Source organism: Somniosus microcephalus, chromosome 1 (assembly GCF_052327205.1).
Source record: "Somniosus microcephalus isolate GS21.2 chromosome 1, FLI_Smic_1.0, whole genome shotgun sequence".
NCBI lineage: Eukaryota > Metazoa > Chordata > Chondrichthyes > Squaliformes > Somniosidae > Somniosus > Somniosus microcephalus.
This window is the reverse complement of record NC_140987.1, coordinates 109,338,851-109,361,112: the sequence shown is the minus strand read 5'-3', so window position 1 is coordinate 109,361,112 and position 22,262 is coordinate 109,338,851. Positions and strand designations below refer to the sequence as shown.

At 49.2% G+C, this 22,262-nt stretch overlaps 1 protein-coding gene across 2 annotated transcripts in view; it reads right to left on the bottom strand.

Moving 5' to 3' along the window:
* The window catches only part of LOC147124286 (methylglutaconyl-CoA hydratase, mitochondrial-like), a 610,977-nt gene that overhangs the window by 326,625 nt on the left and 262,090 nt on the right, over positions 1-22,262 (bottom strand). Inside the window, exon 6 of one of the 2 annotated variants that reach the window (XM_085984606.1) lies at positions 8,567-8,697. The exons of the other annotated variant lie outside the window; for it this stretch is intronic. Coding sequence (XP_085840732.1) covers positions 8,582-8,697 — 116 coding nt within the window. The 3' untranslated portion in view covers positions 8,567-8,581. Of the gene's footprint in view, positions 1-8,566; positions 8,698-22,262 lie in introns of those variants that run through there. 2 annotated transcript variants of the gene reach the window in all.

Sequence of the window (22,262 nt, the reverse complement as noted above, 5' to 3'; positions counted from 1 at the left end):
ATATCCAATCATTTATACAAATGGAAAACAAAAAAGTTCCATCAAAAATTCTTGAGCACATCATAATCCATAGTCCACCCCAAAGTAAAACATGAATTTTCCCCTACTCTTTGCATTCTATCCCCAGCCATCTTTCTATCCATTCAGCAACATTCCTTTTAACACTACGGGGGAGAAATTGTCTAACCCCCGAAAACGATGCGTGGGGATCGTGGTACACAATTAACCTACGCCTGTTCATTGCATCGCAGACAGCATGTTAAATTGGTGTTGTCTGCTCTTTTAAACGATTGTTGCATGCAGTCAGCGCACCCCGTGCTGTTTGTTGGCTGCTTGCAACAACATGAGGCCCAATATCATGAGTGACTAGTGCTACTTAAAGGCAGCCTGCACCTCTTAAAGAAGTGGTGGGAGTTTTTTCAAAAGTTAATCTCGGCTGTGATACTTTGAGCAATGGCTGAACATGCGAGAGAACGAGCACCATGGTTTTCAGACAATGGAGGTCTTGGTGGAAAGGAGGAGAGACATCCTGTATCTGCAGGGGGGCAGGAGGCCATCCAGACATATGCTCAGGAGGCAGTGGGAACAAATAGCGGTGGAGGTCAATGCCAGGAGTGTTGCTCCAAGAACATGGATGCAGTCAGGAAGAAGTTTAACAATCTGACATGAGTTACATAGAAGATAGGAGCAGGAGTAGGCCATTCGGCCCCTCGAGCCTGCTCCGCCATTTAATGAGATCATGGCTGATCATCCAAATTCAGTACCCTGTCCCTGATTTCTCCCCATATCCCTTGATCCCTTTAGCCTTAAGAAATATATCTACTCCTTCTTGAATATATTTAATGAATTGGCCTCAACTGCTTTCTGTGGTAGAGAATTCCACAGGTTCACCACTCTCTGGGTGAAGAAATTCCTCCTCATCTCTGTCCTAAATGGCTTACCTCTGATCTTTAGACTGTGACCCCTGGTTCTGGACTCCCCGCCATCGGGAACATCCTTCCTGCATCTAGTATGTCTAGTTCTGTTAGAATTTTGTAAGTTTCAATGAGATCCCTTCTCATTCTTCTAAACTCCAGCGAATATAAGCCCAATCGACCCAATCTCTCCTCATACGTCATTCCTGCCATCCCAGGTATCAGTCTGGTGAGTTGTCAAGGTGAATGAGTTCATCTTCAAATGGCCTATGCTACTAACTACATCACTAGCCTCATCCACTGTTCAACACCCTCATCACCCACCAACAATCTCTATCAATCAGTACTCAATCCTTTGCTTTACCTCACCCTCACACACTTAGCACTGTTGCAAGCCTCGCACCTACAACTAACGGCTCGCACACACTGGCAGCTATTCAACCATGACAGCCACACCACTCAAACATATTGCACAGTAGTCACTGACACACTTACCTCTTTCTTGCAGGAGAAGGTGGCGCCTAACAGCATGCAGCATGAAAGAACTGGAGGCGGAAAAGCACACCACATGTTTTAACCCCTGTGGAGAAGACAGTGCTGGCCATCATGGGAAGGGACATCACTGATGCTGTGACCACTGACGGGGCTGAAGGGATCGATGATGAGAGTATCTGCATACCTAATCCTCCTTCTCTCATCCCAATTCTCCCTCATCCCGTAATCTCTTCTGACTCACAAGCTGCAGGTGATGTAAGCACGCACAAACTTGTTTTCTCCTCTCCCCTCACCACAACTCAACCCTTGTGCCTTTTTCATTTCAAATACCCAAGAACTGGGACCTTCCCAGTCTGTGGAGGAAGAGAAAGAAGACAGTGAAGATGAAGAGACACCGTCACTCAATCTTACACTTTCAGCCACCAATTCAGACTCTGACACTGCACATTATTTTAGAGACTGGGAGAGAGGAGGGATTGGCACATGGTGAGACACAAGGCATAAATGTGCAGGAGCCAGGGTGGCCGAAAGGATAGCACAGGTGTCAGCTTGCTGGAGGGCAAGATTTTGCTTTTTGCTCCAGCAGCAGCTTGGAAGGAGCTAGACGCATAAAAGTGCAGAGCCGCAGTCACTTTGACAGCCACAGGCAATGCTATCCTTGCCCTACTTTGAGGTTGCAGTTGTGGCTGCAGCAGTTGGCAGTTTTTAGTTACGACCTCTTTTGTGAAGCAATGACATCTCAAGCATTGGTCTCCCTAAAGACTCTCGGCTGATATGGCCTCCTCCCTCTTCTAGCAGCTTGTCCTGCTCTGCGTGGCCTCTCTTCATTCTTCCAGTTATGCTCAATTCCCACAGGAAGCCCAACCAACCTACCCATGTCTGGAAGCAACATGTTTCAGCACAAACTTTTAAATCGAAAAAAAGTACTTCAGCACCAGCCAGACCACTCCCTGTACACTATCAAACTAGTATACGAAAGCTCCAGAAACGCACACAATTGCACCAGCAGCCAGAAAAAATAATCCAGCAACTAACCTGTAAGTAGCTCATGAGCCCTTTAAATACCGCTGCTGTGGGGTCCTTCATGCTGTTTAACGTCATGTTCAGATGTGCAAGGTTAAAGACCGGGGGTAGGCTGGAGTGTGGAGTTTCAAAATGGCAGCGCCAGCATCAAATCAGTGTCGCACACTGATTGACGTCATAATCTGTCTGCTCTGCATGCTGCTGGCAGTCCTTAGGTGTGCACACGCAAACCCCTTTACCAAGATGGCGCCCAGCGCACTTCCCATCGGAATGGTGCGTGCGCATCTTGGACCCTATTTTCGAGCATTAGATGGTCGCATAGCGCCTAAAAAATGAGCTAAGTTTCTCCCCCTACCAGTCTTAATTTTTGTAATAACTCTCTTATGTGGCACTTTATCAAACATTGTCTGAAAAGCTATATATGTAATCCACTACATTCTTTTTATCTGCATAATCTGCGATTTCTCAGAAGAAATTCAATAAAATTAGTCAAGCATAACCTGTCCACAAATCTATACTGACTGTTCCCGATTAGTCCATGCTTTTCTAAGAGTTCACTAATTTCAACCCATATTATAGAAGGATAATATTATGAATCCATGCTGCCAGTATATTGGCAATTCAGGCAAGCGCTGCCCATCATTTTCTGACCATTAATTTAAGACTAACTGGCCTCTAACTTTCTGGCTTATCCCTTTGTTGAACAGCCATGTAAGATATGCCAACCCCAGTCCTTTGGCTCAATTCCTGTTTCCAAAGATTTTGCAAATTATGATTTATGCCTCCTCTCCAAACTCCTTTAATATGCTATGATGCATACCATATGTGTTTGATGATTTTTCTACTTTTAGCCCCATGAACTTTTTAAATACAGTTTCCTTTTCTATATGTATCTCCAATAGTAGATAAATATTTTTGAAGCACGTGAAGATACAGTGCTATCGGGAGAGAACAGGGCAGTGGAATTGGTTTTGGATTGGATCTAGAAAAGAACCAGCACATACATGATGGGCTGAATGGCCTTCTTCTATACTTTAAATTTTATAGTTCTATAGTGGCTCTTCCATATCCTTCTCAGGTACTCCTACAGTTCCACGTTCACTGCCATCTATCCCAAGTAAGCTTTTCAAGGACGAGAAAGAAATAGCAACAAGGAGATGTTTAGGCAGAGAGTTGAGAATGGCCAAGAAAGCACAAGGGTGTGTCACCTATGGTGCAACAAAAGGAAGGAGGATGTACAGGAAACCAGAGTTGGAGGACCAAAAGACACTGGCTGGGATGTAGGAATGGAGAAGGCTGCAACAGCATGACGCACTGAGGCCAAGGAGGGATTTGTAATCAAGGATGAGAATTTTGAATTTAATGCATTGGGGTCAGCAAGGACATGGAGTTATGGGTGAGCAGGACTTAGTGCAGGATTGGTTATGTGGTGGAGTTTTGGACAAGTTGGAGTTTGTTGTGGAGCTGAGGAAGCTGATGTGGAGTGCACTGAAGAAGTCAAATCTGAAGGTAACAAACGCATGCGTAAGGATTTCAGCGGCTGTGCAGTTGCAGAGAATGTCACTGGTGACTTTGATGATGATGATGATGATAATGGTGCTGTAGACAGGGCACAAGGTGGACTGAAGAGATATAAATAGGGAATTTTAGGATGGTTGAGCAGTGAGCTGAGTAGCAATGAAGCATATGAGAATCTTAGAAAAGAGGTTAGTTACCCGGTGGAGGATGGAAGGATCAATGGTGGGCTTTCTGAGGAGGGGATCACGGATTTGAAGCAGAGGGGAGTGGTGTCTGTTCAAAGGGGGCCATTAACGATATCGTCAAACATTACATAGAATTATATAGAATGTACAGCACAGAAACAGACCATTTGGCCCATCTGGTCTATGCCGGTGCTTATGCTCCACAAGAGCCTCCTCCCACCCTATCAACATATCCTTCTATTCCTTTCTCCCTCATGTACTTATCTAGCTTCCTCTTCAATGCACCAGTTTAGTTTTTAATTAAACTATAAAAGAAAGCGAAAATACTACTCCTGCAAAAAGATAGCCTGATTTTGAAACTCGCAGCACCTTTTTACTTGGTGCCCGACTTACACGTAGCGGCAAATAGCCTTCCTGGCAGAGCCTTGCTGATTGAGGCAAAGCAAGATAAATTGAGTATATGTATATTGTATAGGCTCACACATAAGAAAAAGGAAGCTGTCTTCTTGTCAGATCCAGCTTACAGTTATGCAAAATTATTACAGAAAGCAAACAAACTTCTGGCCCCATCTCCCCAAATAAAAGTAAATATGTTACTCTTGAAAATTGCTTCGTAATTTTCCCAAATGGTTATCGAGATAGTCTCTAAATAATGATATTTATTTTTAAAAATCATTACTTTCATTGGTATTCATCAGGGGTAATGTGTTGTATCTAATAGGATTAAGAGGCTTTACGAATTTAATCACATGTCTCAGTGTTAACATTTATTAAAATGTATGTAAATAGTAGCTCAGCGGTTTGCTGTTATGTGAATGAGAGCACAATGAAAAAGATGGACCAACTTTTAGTCAATTAGTGATTGCAGGGAACACTTAGTGAAGCACAGTGCATGAAGTGAAGCTTGCTACTTGGAAAGTCAGCTCAAAGCCTCCCTTAGCTGCTAAGCACAGGAATTTGGGGCTCTCAGTGCCTATAAAAGAGTTTGGTATCTCACCATTAAGTATTTCACGCAGTCATTTGAGAGTGTTTCCAAGAAGCTCGAGAGTAACTATAGAGGAGTCCATAACCCACAGCTGGGTACTGCTGTATGACCATCTGACCAAGTGCAAATCACTTTGAAGAGCATGGCCATTGCATGGCCCTCGATAATAGAGATCTTTTTGGCTAATGTTCCAAGTTCAACCATAGCTTCCTTAAAAAACACTACAACTGGAGCTCTAGAAACCTCGGACTCTAATCTACAGCAGTCCATCTTCTCTGCATTCAACATGTTGGGCAACCAGATAATGCAAGTCTTCAACAACCTCATTTTGAGCAAGCAATCTCCTCCCACACATATCTTTGGTCATATTAAGGGGGTGCCCAGCACCAGAGGAACAGCAGAAGCTGGCATGGATGACAGAGATGTCTCTTAGGGCAAAATCACATCCATATCACCCAATCGCCCCATGTATATAACTGCAGATGTATTTTTGAGCCAACAGGCCCAGGAAGCCACCACATCAATATCAATGGCACTTGTAGTTGCAGGGCCATCTAAAAGGAGGTACTGGGACACCTTCATCTGTAAAAGGCATACACTGACACCCAGCAAGCACCAACTTCACTTCCTCCTCCAATTGGAGAAACACTTAGAAGGAACACACAGTTAGGAAGTGGAAGATATATGCCACATATTAATGGGAGGTAGCACCAGGGCAAAACACACTGAACATACCTGTGCCAAAGTTAGAGTGACTGATACAGGAATGTATTCTGAGGGTTCCTTTGTTATGGGACAGATTAAGGTTCCTGAGGAGAAATAATGTTGAATTCTGGGATTTTGATGTATGACTGGGCCTAGTGGAGGCAATGTTTTACTTGGCAAGGGTATTGAGCACATGTGTAGATTACTTTTGTGCATTGGATGTAGCAGGCACTTAACTTAATGTTCTTTATTAGACCTTTCCTCATGACTCTTGCTGAGCAGCCATTTGCTTGTGCAGGCACATCTTCTGTCTCCTGGTTGGGTTGTCTTCTGTCTCTGGTTGCTGCTGCCTATTTTCTCCTACCTACTCCATGGCAAGGCTCTTTTTAAGGGGCAAAATTATGTAACAAGCAACAATAAATTGACAACTTGGTCAGGCTGTACTGCAAGATTCCTGTCAGTCAAGGCATTTAGGCCTAGAAATTCAGTGAGCTGTGCCACCCGCTAAGTGGGTCGGAAGCCACTGGCCACGTCTCCCGCTAAATTTAGCGGGACGCTAATGGCGGCGCTAGCCGTTAGCACTGCGCCGCTACCGATGATGTCATCGGTGTGCGCAGCGCCCCGCTACCGCCCCAATCGCGATATTTAGTTGTGCCCCCTGCTTTAACGCCGGACGCTATTTGCGAAGTTCAGGGGGCCTACCTGCGGCTCTAATTAAAGGAGGTGCGGGGCGGCCATTTTTTTTGCCGGCCGCCTGCCGGCACCTCTCCGCGCTGCCGTCCCCGGCCTCCTGAGCACCCCCCCCGCGGAGTGCCGACTGCGTTCCAAGAGCCCGGCACTTCTCCTCGGTGCCGGGCTCTTTTACCGGCACTCGCAATCCTCGATCGCGCTGCACAAGGCCCCTCCCCTTTAAGAAGGGGAGGAAGGCCTGCAGTACCGCAGCGCGCCGTGCCGCAGCGTATGGCGCTGCGGCACGTTGCGCAGCGATTTTCAGCTGCAGCGCCCCAAGTGGGATACGGGGCGCCTCCAGTAGCGCCGCGCTTCCCTCTGGGGCGCGCAAAGTGAATTTCTGGCGGGCGGCCGCGACTACGTCCGGGGCACTACTTTTGGCACCCTGGCGAGGCTGGCGCCCCAAACGGGGCACTACTGAATTTCTAGGCCTTAAACTTTTACTTCAAGATGCTGACTGTCTGATCCACCAAAATGGCGGGAGCAGTGTGAAATATATGAATTGAGTGGCTAAGGCAAACAAAACATGTGTGATCTACATGATGCAACTATGCATTGTAAGCTGGGAGATTTGGCAGATATCTCCTGCTGCTGCTTGGAAAGACCCAGTGGCTTAAAACTTCAAGTCAGCATTTATCTTTACTTGATTGAGTTTTTTGATGAGTTAACAGAGATTTGGTTGAGAGGCGATTTGATAGAGGTGTTCAAAATCATGAGGGGTCTAGACAGAGTAGATAGAGAGAAACTGTTTCCATTGGCGGAAGGGTCGAGAACCAGTGGACACAGATTATGATGATTGGCAGAAGAACCAAAGGCGACAGGAGGAAAAACTTTTTTACGTAGAGAGTGGTTAGGATCTGGAATGCACTGCCTGAAAGGGTGGTGGAGGCAGATTCAATCGTGGCTTTCAAAGGGGAATTGGATAAGTACCTGAAGGAAAAAAATTTGCAGGGCTACGGGGAAAGGCCTCCTTCTGTGCTGTAACCATTCTATGATACAGCCAACAAAGCCAGTATGAGCTTGTAATACCTTAAACTGTCTGTATGCTTAAAATTTTATTATTTGTATATTGGAAAATTGTCATAAAATTGCTGGGATGTTCCCTCATTTCTTGCAGAATAATTGTAGGCTTCTGTGGTTAGGTATTGATACCCTCTGTTGCTAAATACAAACATACAAAATTGATGGCCATAGAAAAACCCAGGGCCAATAAGGGAAAAAAACACTGGAAAATTCCTCTCCGACCCCTCGGTGATCAAAACTAGTCTAGATGATCACATGGACCATGTATTATCCATAAAGCCACTTGCCAAATTAGTTTAAAATTGTTTATAAGGTTGACATGGCAGCACACTTCTCCCTCCTCACCACACAGGCCAAACTGGCACTTATTGCTTGCCCCTCCCAATTTCTTACTGGCACTCTTCCTTCCTCCCCCCTACCTACTCAGTTCATGCTGGCACTCTTCTCCTGTTTACATCAGTTCAAACTGGTGCTCTCTCCCTATCCCCTAGCTCCAGTTCAAGCTGGCATTCTTCTTCCATGCCCCCTTTTTAATGATGGTGCTACTCGTTCCGCCTCAGATCATGTGGCACACTTCTCCCACTTCACCATTTCAATCCACCCTCCTCATTCAGTTAATAGAGTTATTCCCTCCTGCTCCTCAGGTCATGCTGGCTTCCTCTTGCGTTCTAAGTGCTAGTCCCTGCTCCTATTTGTTGCTTCTGCTCCAGTGATTTAAACACCGCTGCATGCTGTGGTCGATAATTCCTAACCTCACAAATACTGAGAAACATTAAAATTAATCTGCTGGACCAACAGCAGCAAGAAGGACCTGCCATCGGCACTCGGCGGCAGAGCTGCGAGTAGTGCTAACTTTCATTCAAGAAAGCAGATAAGTAGACATTGAACCTGAACGCAATGATTTTCTGTATGACATTTGGACAGTTGGCAAGCATGGTGTTAAATTCCACCTGGCAGAACAAGCATTACAGCAACTAAAGAATCAAACACATTTACTTTATTGGTCAAATGTATTGATTTAGAATATAATCCAGTAAATAAGGTCTACTGTATGAGTCCATACCTGCACCTGGAATGATTGCCAACTTGGTTTCAACAAGTCCCATTTTTGTAGAGGCAGCTGTAGAAAAAGAGCAGAAATACACATTGCTTCAGATACATGTTTTCATTAAATATGGTACATACTAAGTTTTCCTTAATGTTTAAAAATTAACCACCTCATAGGGCCTTCATTGTTCAAATTGTTGGATTCTCCAACAACCATAATAGTATAGCCTAAATTAATAGGTTCTGAGAAACCATGTGTCAAGCATTAACACGAGAAATATGGGCATGATTTATGGATAGACAGTGCTGCGCATGGTCTACTCCCGCATTGCATAAAACTGCAGTACCTGCATCACTGAACCACTTCGATTTGACCTGAACTAAACTGGCACAAACTACCACTCAAATAAAATTATACAGTTGTTGAGACGGATGGGTGGGATGATAGTACGTGGAGAATCCATATCATTTGAAGAATGAGGAAGACCTTGCTACACTTTAATCCAGATAATAATGTGTGATAACAAGATTTAATATAGATTTTTAAAAGTGTGAAGAGTTTTGATGGGATGAATAACAAAAGACTAAATAGGGGGCATTAATTTAAGATTATCACTAAGAGTGAGGAGCGAGGTTAGGAGAAATTTCTTTACAGATGGCTGTTGGAGCCTGGAATTGCCACAGTGAATGGTTGAAGCAGAAGCTATTTCATCTTTTAACAGAAAATAGAATAAATATTTTAAGTAATGGAAAATACAAGGCTCTAAGGAGAAAGCAGGGCAGTAGGATTAGTTTTGGATTGCTCTAGCAAAGAGCCAGCACAAACACAATGGCGTCTTTCCACACTGCAAACTACTATGGTTCCACAATGAAAGCAAATAGATAGAAGCAAGTAGGATACTTTGCAATTCTGATAAACAGAAAGGTGGAGTTACTAGGACATCCAAAAAAATAAACTTAGAACTGTAGTTCTGAGGGAGTGAACATTTATGGAAATATATACTATGGTAAACCTGAACTCAAGGTACGAACTTGCTGCAAGTTCATATTCAAGTATTGTCCGCAGAAGTCAACTCACTGTGGCTGGACTGTAGTTCGGAATCCCTCCCTGTCTTTTCGAAATGTCAAGTACCCTGGAACATTTAGTTCCCAACCTTGGGCAAGGTGACCAAGGTTGGGAACTAAATGTTCCAGGGTACTTGATGTTTCAAAAAGATAGGCAGAATGGAAAAGGAGGGGGGGTAGCCCTGATAATAAAGGATGACATAAGGACAGTAGAGAGAAAGGATCTTGGCTCGGAAGATCAGGAAGTAGAATCAGTATGGGTGGAGATAAGGACTAACAAGGGGCAGAAAATACAGGTGGGAGCAGTATATAGGCCCCCTAACAGTAGCTATACCATTGGACAGAATATTACTCAAGAAATAGTAGGAGCTTGTAACAAAGGTAATGCAACAACGTGGGGGACTTTAATCTTCATAAAGACTGGACTGGACAAATCAAATTGGCAAACGTAGTCTGCAGGACGAATTCATGGAATGCATTCGGGACAGTTTCCTGCAACAATACGTCACGGAACCAACCAGGGAACAGGCTATTTTAAATCTTGTATTGTGTAATGAGACAGGGTTAATTAGCAATCTCATAGTAAAGGATCCTCTGGGGTAGAGTGATCATAATATGATAGAATTTCACGTTAAGTTTGAGAGTGACTTTCCTAAGTCCGAAACTAGAGTCTTAAACTTAAATAAAGCCATTTACATAGGTATGAGGGGTAGGTTGGCTAAGGTAAATTGGAAAAATAGATTAAAAGGTATGGTGGTAGATAAGCAGTGGCTAGCATTTTTTAAAATGTCATAATTCTCAACAAAAATACATTCCATTGAGAAACAAAAACTCCACGGGGAAAACTGACCCATCCGTGACTAACTAAAGAAGTTAAGGATAGCATTAGATTGAAAGAAGAGGTTTATAATGTTGTGAAGAATAGTAGTAAGCCTGAGGATTGGGAGAGTTTCAGGAACCAACAAAGGATGACCAAAAGATTGATAAAAAGGGAAAAAATAGAATGAGAGAAAACTAGCAAAAATATTAAAACAGATTGTAAGAGCTTCGACAAGTATGTAAAAAGGAAGAGAGTAGCAAAAGTAAACGTTGGTCCCTTAGAGGCTGAGACAGGAGAAATTATTATGCGGAATAAGGATATGGCAGAAACGTTAAATAAATATTTTGTATCTCTCTTCACAGTGGAAGACACAAAAAGCATACCAAAAATGGTGGAGACCCAAGGGTCGAACGAGGGTGAGGAACATAACATAATTAATATAAAGAGAGAAAAAGTACTAAAGAAACTAATGGGATCAAAAGCCGACAAATCCCCTGGACCTGACGGCCTATATCCTAGGGTTCTAAAAAGAGGTGGCTGCAGAGATAGTGGATGCATTGGTTTTGATCTTCCAAAATTCCCTAGATTCTAGAATAATCCCAGCAGATTGGAAGGTAGCAAATGTAACACCGCTATTCAAGAAAGGAGGGAAGAGAGAAAACAGGGAACTGCTTCATTATCTGAGGAGTTGTGAATGGTGCTGAACACTGTGCAGTCATCAGCGAACATCCCCATTTCTGACCTTATGTTGGAGGGAAGGTCATTGATGAAGCAGCTGAAGATGGTTGGGCCTAGGACACTGCCCTGAGGAACTCCTGCAGCAATGTCCTGGGGCTGTGATGATTGACCTTTAACCACCACAACCATCTTCCATTGTGCTAGGTATGACTCCAGCCAGTGGAGCTTTCCCCCCCCCCCCACCGACTTCAGTTTTACTAGGGCTCCTTGATGGAAGGGTTGGTTTTGTCCTGCTTTTTGTGGACAGGACATACATGGGCAGTTTTCCACATTGTCGGATAGATGCCAGTGTTGTAGCTGTACTGGAACAGCTTGGCTAGAGGCACGGCTAGTTCTGGAGCACAAATCTTCTGCATGATAGCCGGGATTTTGTCGGGGCCCATAGCCTTTGCTGTAACCAGTGCGCTCAGCCATTTCTTGATATCACGTGGAGTGAATCGAATTGGCTGAAGACTGGCTTCTGTGATGGTGGGGACCTCAGGAGGAGGCCGATATGGATCATCCACTCGGCACTTCTGGCTGAAGATGGTTGCAAATGTTTCACCTTTTCTTTTGCACTCACGTGTGGGCTCCACCATCATTGAGGATGGGGATATTCATGGAGCATCCTCCTCCCATTAGTTATTTAATGGTCCACCACCATTCACGACTGGATGTGGCAGGACTGCCGAGCTTTGATCTGATCTATTGATTCTGGGATCGCTTAGCCCTATCTATAGCACGCTGCTTTCACATTTTAGCATGCATGTAGTCCTGTGTTGCAGCTTCCCCAGGTTGGCACCTCATTTTCAGGTATGCCTGGTGCTGCTCCCGGCATGCTCTTCTACACTCCTTATTGAACCAGGGTTGGTCCCCTGGCTTGATGGTAATGGTAGAATGAGGGATATGCTGGGCCATGAGGTTACAGATTGTGGTGGAATACAATTCTACTGCTGCTGATGGCCCACAGCGCCTCATGGATGCCCAGTTTTGAGCTCCTAGATCTGTTCTAAATCTATCCCCTTTAGCACAGCAGTAGTGCCACACAACACGATGGCAGGTGTCCTCAGTGTGAAGACGGGACTTCGTCTCCATCAGGACTGTGCGGTGGTCACTGCTACCAATACTGTAATGGTCAGATGCATCTGCGACAGGTAGATTGGTGAGGACAAGGTCAAGTAGGTTTTTCCCTCGTGTTGGTTCTGTCACCACCTGTCGCAGGCCCAGACTGGCAGTTATGTCCTTCAGGACTCAGCCAGTTCGGTCACTAGTGGTGTTACCGAGCCACTCTTAGTGATGGACATTGAAGTCCCCCACACAGAGTATATTCTGTGCCCTTGCTACTTTCAGTGCTTCTTCCAAGTGGTGTTCAACATGGAGGAGTACTGATTCATCAGCTCAGGGAGGGCGGTAGGTGGTAATCAGCAGGAGGTATCCTTGCCCAGGCTTGACCTGAAGCCATGAGCCATGGGGTCCAGAGTCAATGTTGAGGACTCCCAGGGCCTGTATACCACTGTGCCGCCACCCCTGGTGGGTCTGTTCTGCCGGTGGGGCAGGGCATACCCAGGGTTTGTGATGGAGGAGTTTGGGACATTGGCTGAAAGGTATGATTCTGTGAGTATGACTATGTCAGGCTGTTGCTTGACTAGTCTGTGGGACAGCTCTCCCAATTTTGGCACAAGTTACCAGATGTTGGTGAGGAGAACTTTGCAGGAACTGGGCTGGGTGTGCCATTACCGTGTCCATAGCCAGTGCCGAGGTCGATGCAGGGTGGTCCGTCTGGTTTCATTCTTATTGTGTTTCATAGTAGTTTGTTACAACTGAGTGGCTTGCTGGGCCATTTCAGAGGGCAGTTAAGAGACAACCACATTGCTGTGGGTCTGGAGTCACATATAGGCCAGACCAGGTAAGGACGGCAGATTTCCTTCCCTAAAGGACATTAGTGAACCAGATGGGTTTTTACGACAATCCGATAGTTTCATGGTTACCATTACTGATACTAGCTTTTTTATTCCAGATCTATTTAATTGAATTTGAACTCATGTCTCTGGATCATTAGTCCTGGCCTCTGGATTACTAGCCCAGTGACATTACCACTACACTACCGTTCCCATGTTATTTATATGGACGTCCACAAGGCATTCGACAAAGTCCTTCATAAGAGACTATTAGATAAAGTTGAAGCTCATGGAATTGAAGGCAAATTATTGACCTGGTTAGGAAATTGGCTGAGTGACAGGAGACAGAGAGTAGGGAAAATGTGCAGGTACTCTAATTGGCAGGATGTGACCAGTGGTGTCCCACAGGGATGTGTGTTGGGGCTTCAACTATTCACCGTATTTATTAACAACTTTGATGATGGCATAAAGAGCCACATATCCAAGTTTGCCAATGACACAAAGATAGGTGGCATTGTAAGCAGTGTAGATGGAAGCATAAAATTACTAAGAGATAGTAATGGAGTACGTGAATGGGCAAAACTGTGGCAAATGGATTTCAATATAAGCAAGTGTGAGGTCATCCACTTTGGATCTAAAAAGGATAGATCAGTCTACTTTCTAAATGGTGAAAAGCTAAAAACAGTGGCGGTCCAAAGAGACTTGGGGGGTCCATGTACATAGATCGTTAAAATTTCATGGACATATACAGAAAATAATTAAAAATAAGGAATATGGAATGAGCCCCAATGTCACCTAAAATATAGTGAAAAATTACATTTAGCCCTTAAAGGATTTAGCTTGACATTTATTCTGGTCGTCTATGAATTTTGACTGATGGAGTAGTCCCCAGAGTTTAAGAGAAAGTCATACAACTACCTCAATATATATATTTTTTAATAACCAGGTTTTCAATCATTTTAGACAGACTGTACATTCATTCTTTAAGATATTGAGGTTGAATTTTATGTTCCTTCTTTTTACTGTTATTCAATCCAGTTCTGGATTTTTCCAACTAATACCAAATGCTAAAATTCAGTCTTCTGTACTTGTTATTTCTGATTTTATTTTTGTGTCCATGATTATTATTTATAAATGTGTCTGCCTAAGTGTCTTATTAGTATAATCTCATGTTATACTCAACCTTAGCATACTGCAGATCATGTGTGGGCAGAAAGTGGCTGTTAAATGATGGGATTAGATCTGCATTTGTAACTGCATCTATTGCTTCAGCATTGAATTTTGGTCTAATTTTTTTTTTAAATTAAAGAAAACAAAAGAAGCACAGAAAGAGAAAGGATATTCCATTCATTAAATCTTTCTTTCCATATATCACTAGCTGGAGTGCCCGGCGGTGCCGAGGGTTTTTTGAGGTCATGTTGTTGTTGGAAGAGAGAGAGAGAGAGAGAGAGAGAGAGAGAGAGACTGGGGGGAGTAGAGAGAGACTGGGGGGGGGGGGGGAGAGAGAGAGAGAGAGAGAGAGAGAGAGAGAGAGAGAGAGACCTAAAAATGAGCAACCCCCACTGCTATCATTACGAAGCCTTGAAATGCCAAGAGATGATCATAGAGAAGAGTCCCTTCAGTCAACTAGTCCTGGGACTCAGTGAAGTAACTACCAACACTACTAATAATAACCAGCCGCAGGACAGTGACATCCAAGCACAGAGAATTCGACCCAACACAATTATCACTAAACAAAAGGAAAAATATTTGACCTATTGGACTGAAACGACAAAAACCCAAAACAAACTCGATTGCTATTTGGCCCTAAACAGACAATACACCATGGCTGAATACCTGACCATGGTAAAGGATAGCAAACTGAGAAAAGCCTTGACAATGTACAGACTTAGTGAACATAGCCTGGCCATCGAAAAAGGCAGACACAGGCAGACCTGGCTGCCAAGAGAGGACAGGATATGCTCTCACTGCAGTCAGGGAGTGGTGGAGACAGAGATGCACTTCCTCACAACTTGTGGAAACTATCAGGACATAAGGGAGAATTTCTACCCAAAATTCACAAAAATATGCCCTGAATTCAAAAATCTGAATGACCACCAGAAACTCCCATATCTATTGGGGGAACAGAGAAAATGTGTAACTATAGTGGCAAACTATGTTACAGCTTGCCACAAGCAGAGGGACAACCAGTGACACATTAAATCTAAGAAAAGATTATATGCATATTATATGTGTGTATATCTATGTATACATGGTATACTTATCTATACACTGTATGTCTAGATCGGTGTTTATGTGGTCAATCATACATGTATTTCAGTGGTTTGGCAACATAAGATGTATCTTGTCATGCCAATAAAGCAATTTGAATTGAATTGAATTGAATTGACTGGGGGGGGGCAGAGAGAGAGAGAGAGACTGGGGGGAGAAGAGGGAGACAGGGGGGAGAAGAGGGAGACAGGGGGGAGAGGGGAGAGAGAGAGAGAGAGAGAGAGAGAGAGAGAGAGAGGAACGGGGGGGGGAAGAGAGAGAGAGAGAGAGAGGAACGGGGGGGGGAAGAGAGAGAGAGACTGGGGGGAGAGAGAGAGACTGGGGGGAAGAGAGAGAGAGAGAGAGAGAGAGAGAGAGACTGGGGGGAAGAGAGAGAGAGAGAGAGAGACTGGGGGGAAGGGAGAGAGAGACGGGGAAGAGAGAGAGAGAGAGAGAGACGGGGAAGAGAGAGAGAGACGGGGAAGAGAGAGAGAGAGAGAGACTGGGGGGGGGAAGAGAGAGAGAGAGAGAGAGACTGGGGGGAGGAGAGAGAGACGGGGGGGGGAAGAGAGAGAGAGAGAGAGACTGCTGGATTTAGTTCTGGATTAGCCTGGAGAGGGGGGGAAGGAGCGCCTCATGCCCGGCCCGATGGACCCCTGCGAAGGATGGAAGGAAGGAAGGCGGCGAGCTCTCCCTCCCTCTCCCACCCCCTCACTCTTTCCCTCCCTCACCCTCTCTCTCTCCCTGCCCGTCTCTCCCCCTCCCTCCCCGCTCTCTCTCCCTCCCTCCCATCTCCCTCTCCCCCTCCCCCTGCCTCTCTCCCTCCCTCCCCCTCTCTCTCTCTCCCTCCCCCTGTCTCTCCCTGCTTTCCTCTCTGTCCCTCCCTCCCTTCTCCCTCCCTCCCGCTTCAGGCCCGGACACTGAGCCGAGCCCCGGGACCGGGCCGAGGGGGGGAAAGCCCGAGTCCTCGGCCACAAACGGAGCTGAGCCCTGGGACCGGGCCGAGGGGGGGAAAGCCCGAGTCCCCGTCCGCAAACGGAGCCGAGGACCGGGCCGAGTGACCCCAACTCACCGCCCGCCCCGCCAGCCTTTACCAAGATGGCGACGATGGCTACGCTCGGCTCCGTCGCGCCCCACCAGCCTTTACCAAGATGGCGGCGATCGCGGCCGCTGGTTTGGAATCGGGCCCAGCGGGGCGGGCAGTGCCTAGCTCGGGCGTGGCTGGCGAGGAGAGGCCAAGGCTTCAAGGCTTGAGGCCTGCAGGCAGCTCATCCACTGCCGAGGGGGAGAAAGCCCGAGTCCACTTTGCAAATGGATTTTTTTTTTCTTTTAAAACCAACTTTTTTTTTGCTGGAAATCTATATTTAACGCGTCAATACGAATGAATCAACAATTTCCTCACCTCCATTACCATTTTTTGAGCTTGAGGCCCGGCAGGTGTTTAATGGCCGCCACTCACCTCAGCGCTCCGCTCAGCAGTTTGAACAATTAGGCCCCGCCCACAAACGCTATGAAACGCCCCCCAATTGGTGAACCATCACGTCACTCAATGCTAACGAGCGGTAGGATTGGTCAACCGCTCATGAGCGGATTTTGTCCTTTTTTTGAACGTTTTTTGTGCAGTGTCCGAACAATTTTTGTCTGACCAAAAAGTAAATACGCCTATTAGACTCCCCTAATGATAAGCTTTCTTTTGACATAGCATGTGTGTAGGTACGCTCTATAACTTTTGAGTGTATCGTGGACAGACAGACAAACAGACAAACCAACATTTTTATATATATAGACTAGCTGGAGTGCCCGGCGGTGCCGAGGCTTTTTCGAGGGCATGTTGTTGTTGTAAGAGAGAGAGCGAGCGACTGGGGGAAAGAGAGAGAGCGACTGGGGGGAAGAGAGAGAGCGACTGGGGGGAAGAGAGAGAGAGCGCGACTGGGGGGGGGGAGAGAGCGCGACTGGGGGGGGGGAGAGAGCGCGACTGGGGGGGGGAAAGAGAGAGCGCGACTGGGGGGGGGGAAGAGAGAGCGCGACTGGGGGGGGAAAGAGAGAGAGCGACTGGGGGGGAAGAGAGCGCGCGACTGGGGGGAAGAGAGAGCGCGACTGGGGGGAAGAGAGAGCGCGACTGGGGGGAAGAGAGAGCGCGACTGGGGGGAAGAGAGAGCGCGACTGGGGGGAAGAGAGAGCGCGACTGGGGGGAAGAGAGAGCGCGACTGGGGGGAAGAGAGAGCGCGACTGGGGGGAAGAGAGAGCGCGACTGGGGGGAAGAGAGAGCGCGACTGGGGGGGGAAGAGAGAGCGCAACTGGGGGGGAAGAGAGAGCGCGACTGGGGGGGGAAGAGAGAGCGCGACTGGGGGGGAAGAGAGAGCGCGACTGGAGTGGGGGGGGGGGGGGAAGAGAGAGAGCGACTGGGGGGGGAAGAGAGAGAGCGACTGGGGGGAAGAGAGAGAGCGACTGGGGGGGAAGAGAGAGAGCGACTGGGGGGGAAGAGAGAGAGCGACTGGGGGGGAAGAGAGAGAGCGACTGGGGGGGAAGAGAGAGAGCGACTGGGGGGAAGAGAGAGAGCGACTGGGGGGGAAGAGAGAGAGCGACTGGGGGGGAAGAGAGAGAGCGACTGGGGGGGAAGAGAGAGAGCGACTGGGGGGGAGGGGAAGAGGGGGAGGGGAAGGGGGGGAGGGGAAGGGGGGGGAGGGGAAGGGGGGGAGGGGAAGGGGGGAGGGGAAGGGGGAGGGGAAGTGGGAGGGGAAGTGGGAACGGGAAGGGTGGAGGGGAAGGTGGAGGGGAAGGGGAAGGGTGGAGGGGGAGGGGGGAGGGGAAGGGGGGGAGGGGAAGGGGGGGGAGAGGAAGGGGGGGAGAGGAAGGGGGGAGAGGAAGGGGGGGGAGAGGAAGGGGGGGGAGAGGAAGGGGGAGGGGGAAGGGTGGGGGAAGGGAGAAAGGGAGGGGGGGAGCCAGCAGACTCTCTCCCCTCTGCCGGCGATGGCTCCGCGGAGCACTATGCAGCCCCACGCACTGATTTGGCCCAGCTGAGCGCAGCGCCCCAGTCAGCCCGAGCCCCGCCCCCCGCCCTCCCGAGCCCCGGCTTCAAGACCGCCGATTGCGGCTGGGCCTGCGCTGGAGCCAAGCCCCGGCAACGGGCGTGAGCCGGCTTGAGGCTGAGGGGGGGCCGGGCCCGGTTGCCGGGGTAACCCTTCCCCCCCCTTCCCTCTCTCCCGAGCCCCGCCCTCCCGAGCACCGGCCCCCCGCTCGAGCCGCAGGGGGGAAGGAGAGAGCCGCAGCTCCTCCGGTCGATGTGTTGCGTGCCGACCCCTGATGAACGCCCGATCAGCTAAGCCGAGCCCCGCGGTGACCGCAACTCACCTACCGCTAGGCTCCCTCCTGCCCCGCCAGCCTTTACCAAAATGGCGGGGCTTGCTACGCTCGGCCCAGTTTCGCGCCGCCAGCCTTTACCAAGATGGCGGCAATCGCAGGGCGGGCCCAGCGGGGGTTGCGGTGCCTAGCTCGGGCGTGGCTGGGCAACAGAGGCCCAGGCTTCCAGGCCTGCAAAAACGGTGAAAGGCAGGAAAATTATAGAGGCTAGAGAAAAGATTGACAAATTAATTAACTTTTTTTTTTTTTTTAAAACAATTGTGTTTTAAAAGCAACTTTTTTTTTGCTGGAAATCTAGATTTGAAAAGAAACACGCAGAAAGTGGGAAAAAAAAATAAACTTACGAATCAAGATGGCTGACACTCACCTCAGTTCAGAATGATAAGGCCCGCCCACACACGCACCGATTGGTCAACCGTCAGGTCACTGAACTGTAGGATTGGTCAATCATCATGTCACTCAACTTCTAGGATGGCCCGCCCGCACACACAATGAACTCGCCCCCACTCGATGCTAATGAGCGAATAATGAGCGGAATTTTGAACGTTTTTGGGATACCATGGGCACGATTTTTGTCCGACCAAAAAGTAAATACGCCTACAAGAGTCCCCTAATGATGAGCTTTCTTTTGATATAACATATGTGTAGGTACGCTCTATAACTTTTGATTGTATAGCCGGACAGACAGACAGAGACGTATACTGTTTTATATATGTAGACTAGCTGAAGTGCCCGGCGGTGCCGAGGGTCTTTTGAGGGCATGTTGTTGCTGGAAGAGAGAGAGAGAGAGAGAGCGACTGGGGGGGGAAGAGAGAGAGAGAGAGCGACTGGGGGGAAGAGAGAGAGAGAGAGCGACTGGGGGGAAGAGAGAGAGAGCGACTGGGGGGGGAAGAGAGAGAGAGAGCGACTGGGGGGGAAAGAGAGAGAGAGAGCGACTGGGGGGGAAAGAGAGAGAGAGAGCGACTGGGGGGAAGAGAGAGGGAGAGCGACTGGGGGGGAAGAGAGAGAGCGAGCGACTGGGGGGGGAAGAGAGCGAGCGACTGGGGGGGGAAGAGAGAGAGCGAGCGACTGGGGGGGAAGAGAGAGAGCGAGCGACTGGGGGGGGAAGAGAGAGAGCGAGCGACTGGGGGGGGGAAGAGAGAGAGCGAGCGACTGGGGGGGGAAGAGAGAGAGCGAGCGACTGGGGGGGGAAGAGAGAGAGCGAGCGACTGGGGGGGAAGAGAGAGAGCGAGCGACTGGGGGGGAAGAGAGAGAGCGAGCGACTGGGGGGGAAGAGAGAGAGCGAGCGACTGGGGGGGAAGAGAGAGAGCGAGCGACTGGGGGGGAAGAGAGAGAGCGAGCGACTGGGGGGGGAAGAGAGAGAGCGAGCGACTGGGGGGGGAAGAGAGAGAGCGAGCGACTGGGGGGGGAAGAGAGAGAGCGAGCGACTGGGGGGGGAAGAGAGAGAGCGAGCGACTGGGGGGGGAAGAGAGAGAGCGAGCGACTGGGGGGGGAAGAGAGAGAGCGAGCGACTGGGGGGGGGAAGAGAGAGAGCGAGCGACTGGGGGGGAAGAGAGAGAGCGAGCGACTGGGGGGGAAGAGAGAGAGCGAGCGACTGGGGGGGAAGAGAGAGAGCGAGCGACTGGGGGGGAAGAGAGAGAGCGAGCGACTGGGGGGGAAGAGAGAGAGCGAGCGACTGGGGGGGAAGAGAGAGAGCGAGCGACTGGGGGGGAAGAGAGAGAGCGAGCGACTGGGGGGGAAGAGAGAGAGCGAGCGACTGGGGGGGAAGAGAGAGAGCGAGCGACTGGGGGGGAAGAGAGAGAGCGAGCGACTGGGGGGGAAGAGAGAGAGCGAGCGACTGGGGGGGGAAGAGAGAGAGCGAGCGACTGGGGGGGAAGAGAGAGAGCGAGCGACTGGGGGGGAAGAGAGAGAGCGAGCGACTGGGGGGGAAGAGAGAGAGCGAGCGACTGGGGGGGAAGAGAGAGAGCGAGCGACTGGGGGGGAAGAGAGAGAGCGAGCGACTGGGGGGGAAGAGAGAGAGCGAGCGACTGGGGGGGAAGAGAGAGAGCGAGCGACTGGGGGGGAAGAGAGAGAGCGAGCGACTGGGGGGGAAGAGAGAGAGCGAGCGACTGGGGGGGGAAGAGAGAGAGCGAGCGACTGGGGGGGAAGAGAGAGAGCGAGCGACTGGGGGGGAAGAGAGAGAGCGAGCGACTGGGGGGGAAGAGAGAGAGCGAGCGACTGGGGGGGAAGAGAGAGAGCGAGCGACTGGGGGGGAAGAGAGAGAGCGAGCGACTGGGGGGGAAGAGAGAGAGCGAGCGACTGGGGGGGAAGAGAGAGAGCGAGCGACTGGGGGGGAAGAGAGAGAGCGAGCGACTGGGGGGGAAGAGAGAGAGCGAGCGACTGGGGGGGAAGAGAGAGAGCGAGCGACTGGGGGGGAAGAGAGAGAGCGAGCGACTGGGGGGAAGAGAGAGAGCGAGCGACTGGGGGGGAAGAGAGAGAGCGAGCGACTGGGGGGGAAGAGAGAGAGCGAGCGACTGGGGGGGAAGAGAGAGAGCGAGCGACTGGGGGGGAAGAGAGAGAGCGAGCGACTGGGGGGGAAGAGAGAGAGCGAGCGACTGGGGGGGAAGAGAGAGAGCGAGCGACTGGGGGGGAAGAGAGAGAGCGAGCGACTGGGGGGGAAGAGAGAGAGCGAGCGACTGGGGGGAAGAGAGAGAGCGAGCGACTGGGGGGGAAGAGAGAGAGCGAGCGACTGGGGGGGAAGAGAGAGAGCGAGCGACTGGGGGGGAAGAGAGAGAGCGAGCGACTGGGGGGGAAGAGAGAGAGCGAGCGACTGGGGGGGAAGAGAGAGAGCGAGCGACTGGGGGGGAAGAGAGAGAGCGAGCGACTGGGGGGGAAGAGAGAGCGAGCGACTGGGGGGGAAGAGAGAGAGAGAGCGACTGGGGGGGGAAGAGAGAGAGCGAGCGACTGGGGGGGAAGAGAGAGAGAGAGCGACTGGGGGGGAAGAGAGAGCGACTGGGGGGGAAGAGAGAGAGCGACGGGGGGGAAGAGAGAGAGAGAGCGACTGGGGGGAAGAGAGAGAGAGACATCGTAGCACAGAGAATTCGACCCAACACAATTGTCACTAAGCAAAAGGAAAAATACCTGTCATATTGGGCAGAAACAACAAAAACCCAAAGCAAACTCAATTGCTACTTGGCCCTAAACAGACAATACAACATGGCTGATTACCTGACCATGGTAAAGGATAGCAAACTGAGAAAAACCTTGACCAGGTACAGACTTAGTGAACATAGCCTGGCGATCGAAAAAGGCAGACACAGGCAGACCCGGCTGCCAAAAGAGGACAGGATATGCTCTCACTGCAGTCAGGGAGTGGTGGAGACAGAGATGCACTTCCTCACAGCTTGTGGAAAATATCAGGGCATCAGGGAGAATTTCTACCAAAAATTCTCACAAATATGCCCTGAATTCAGAACTTTGAATGATGACCAAAACCTCCCATACCTACTAGGGGAAGAGAGAAACTGTGTAACACTAGCGGCACACTAG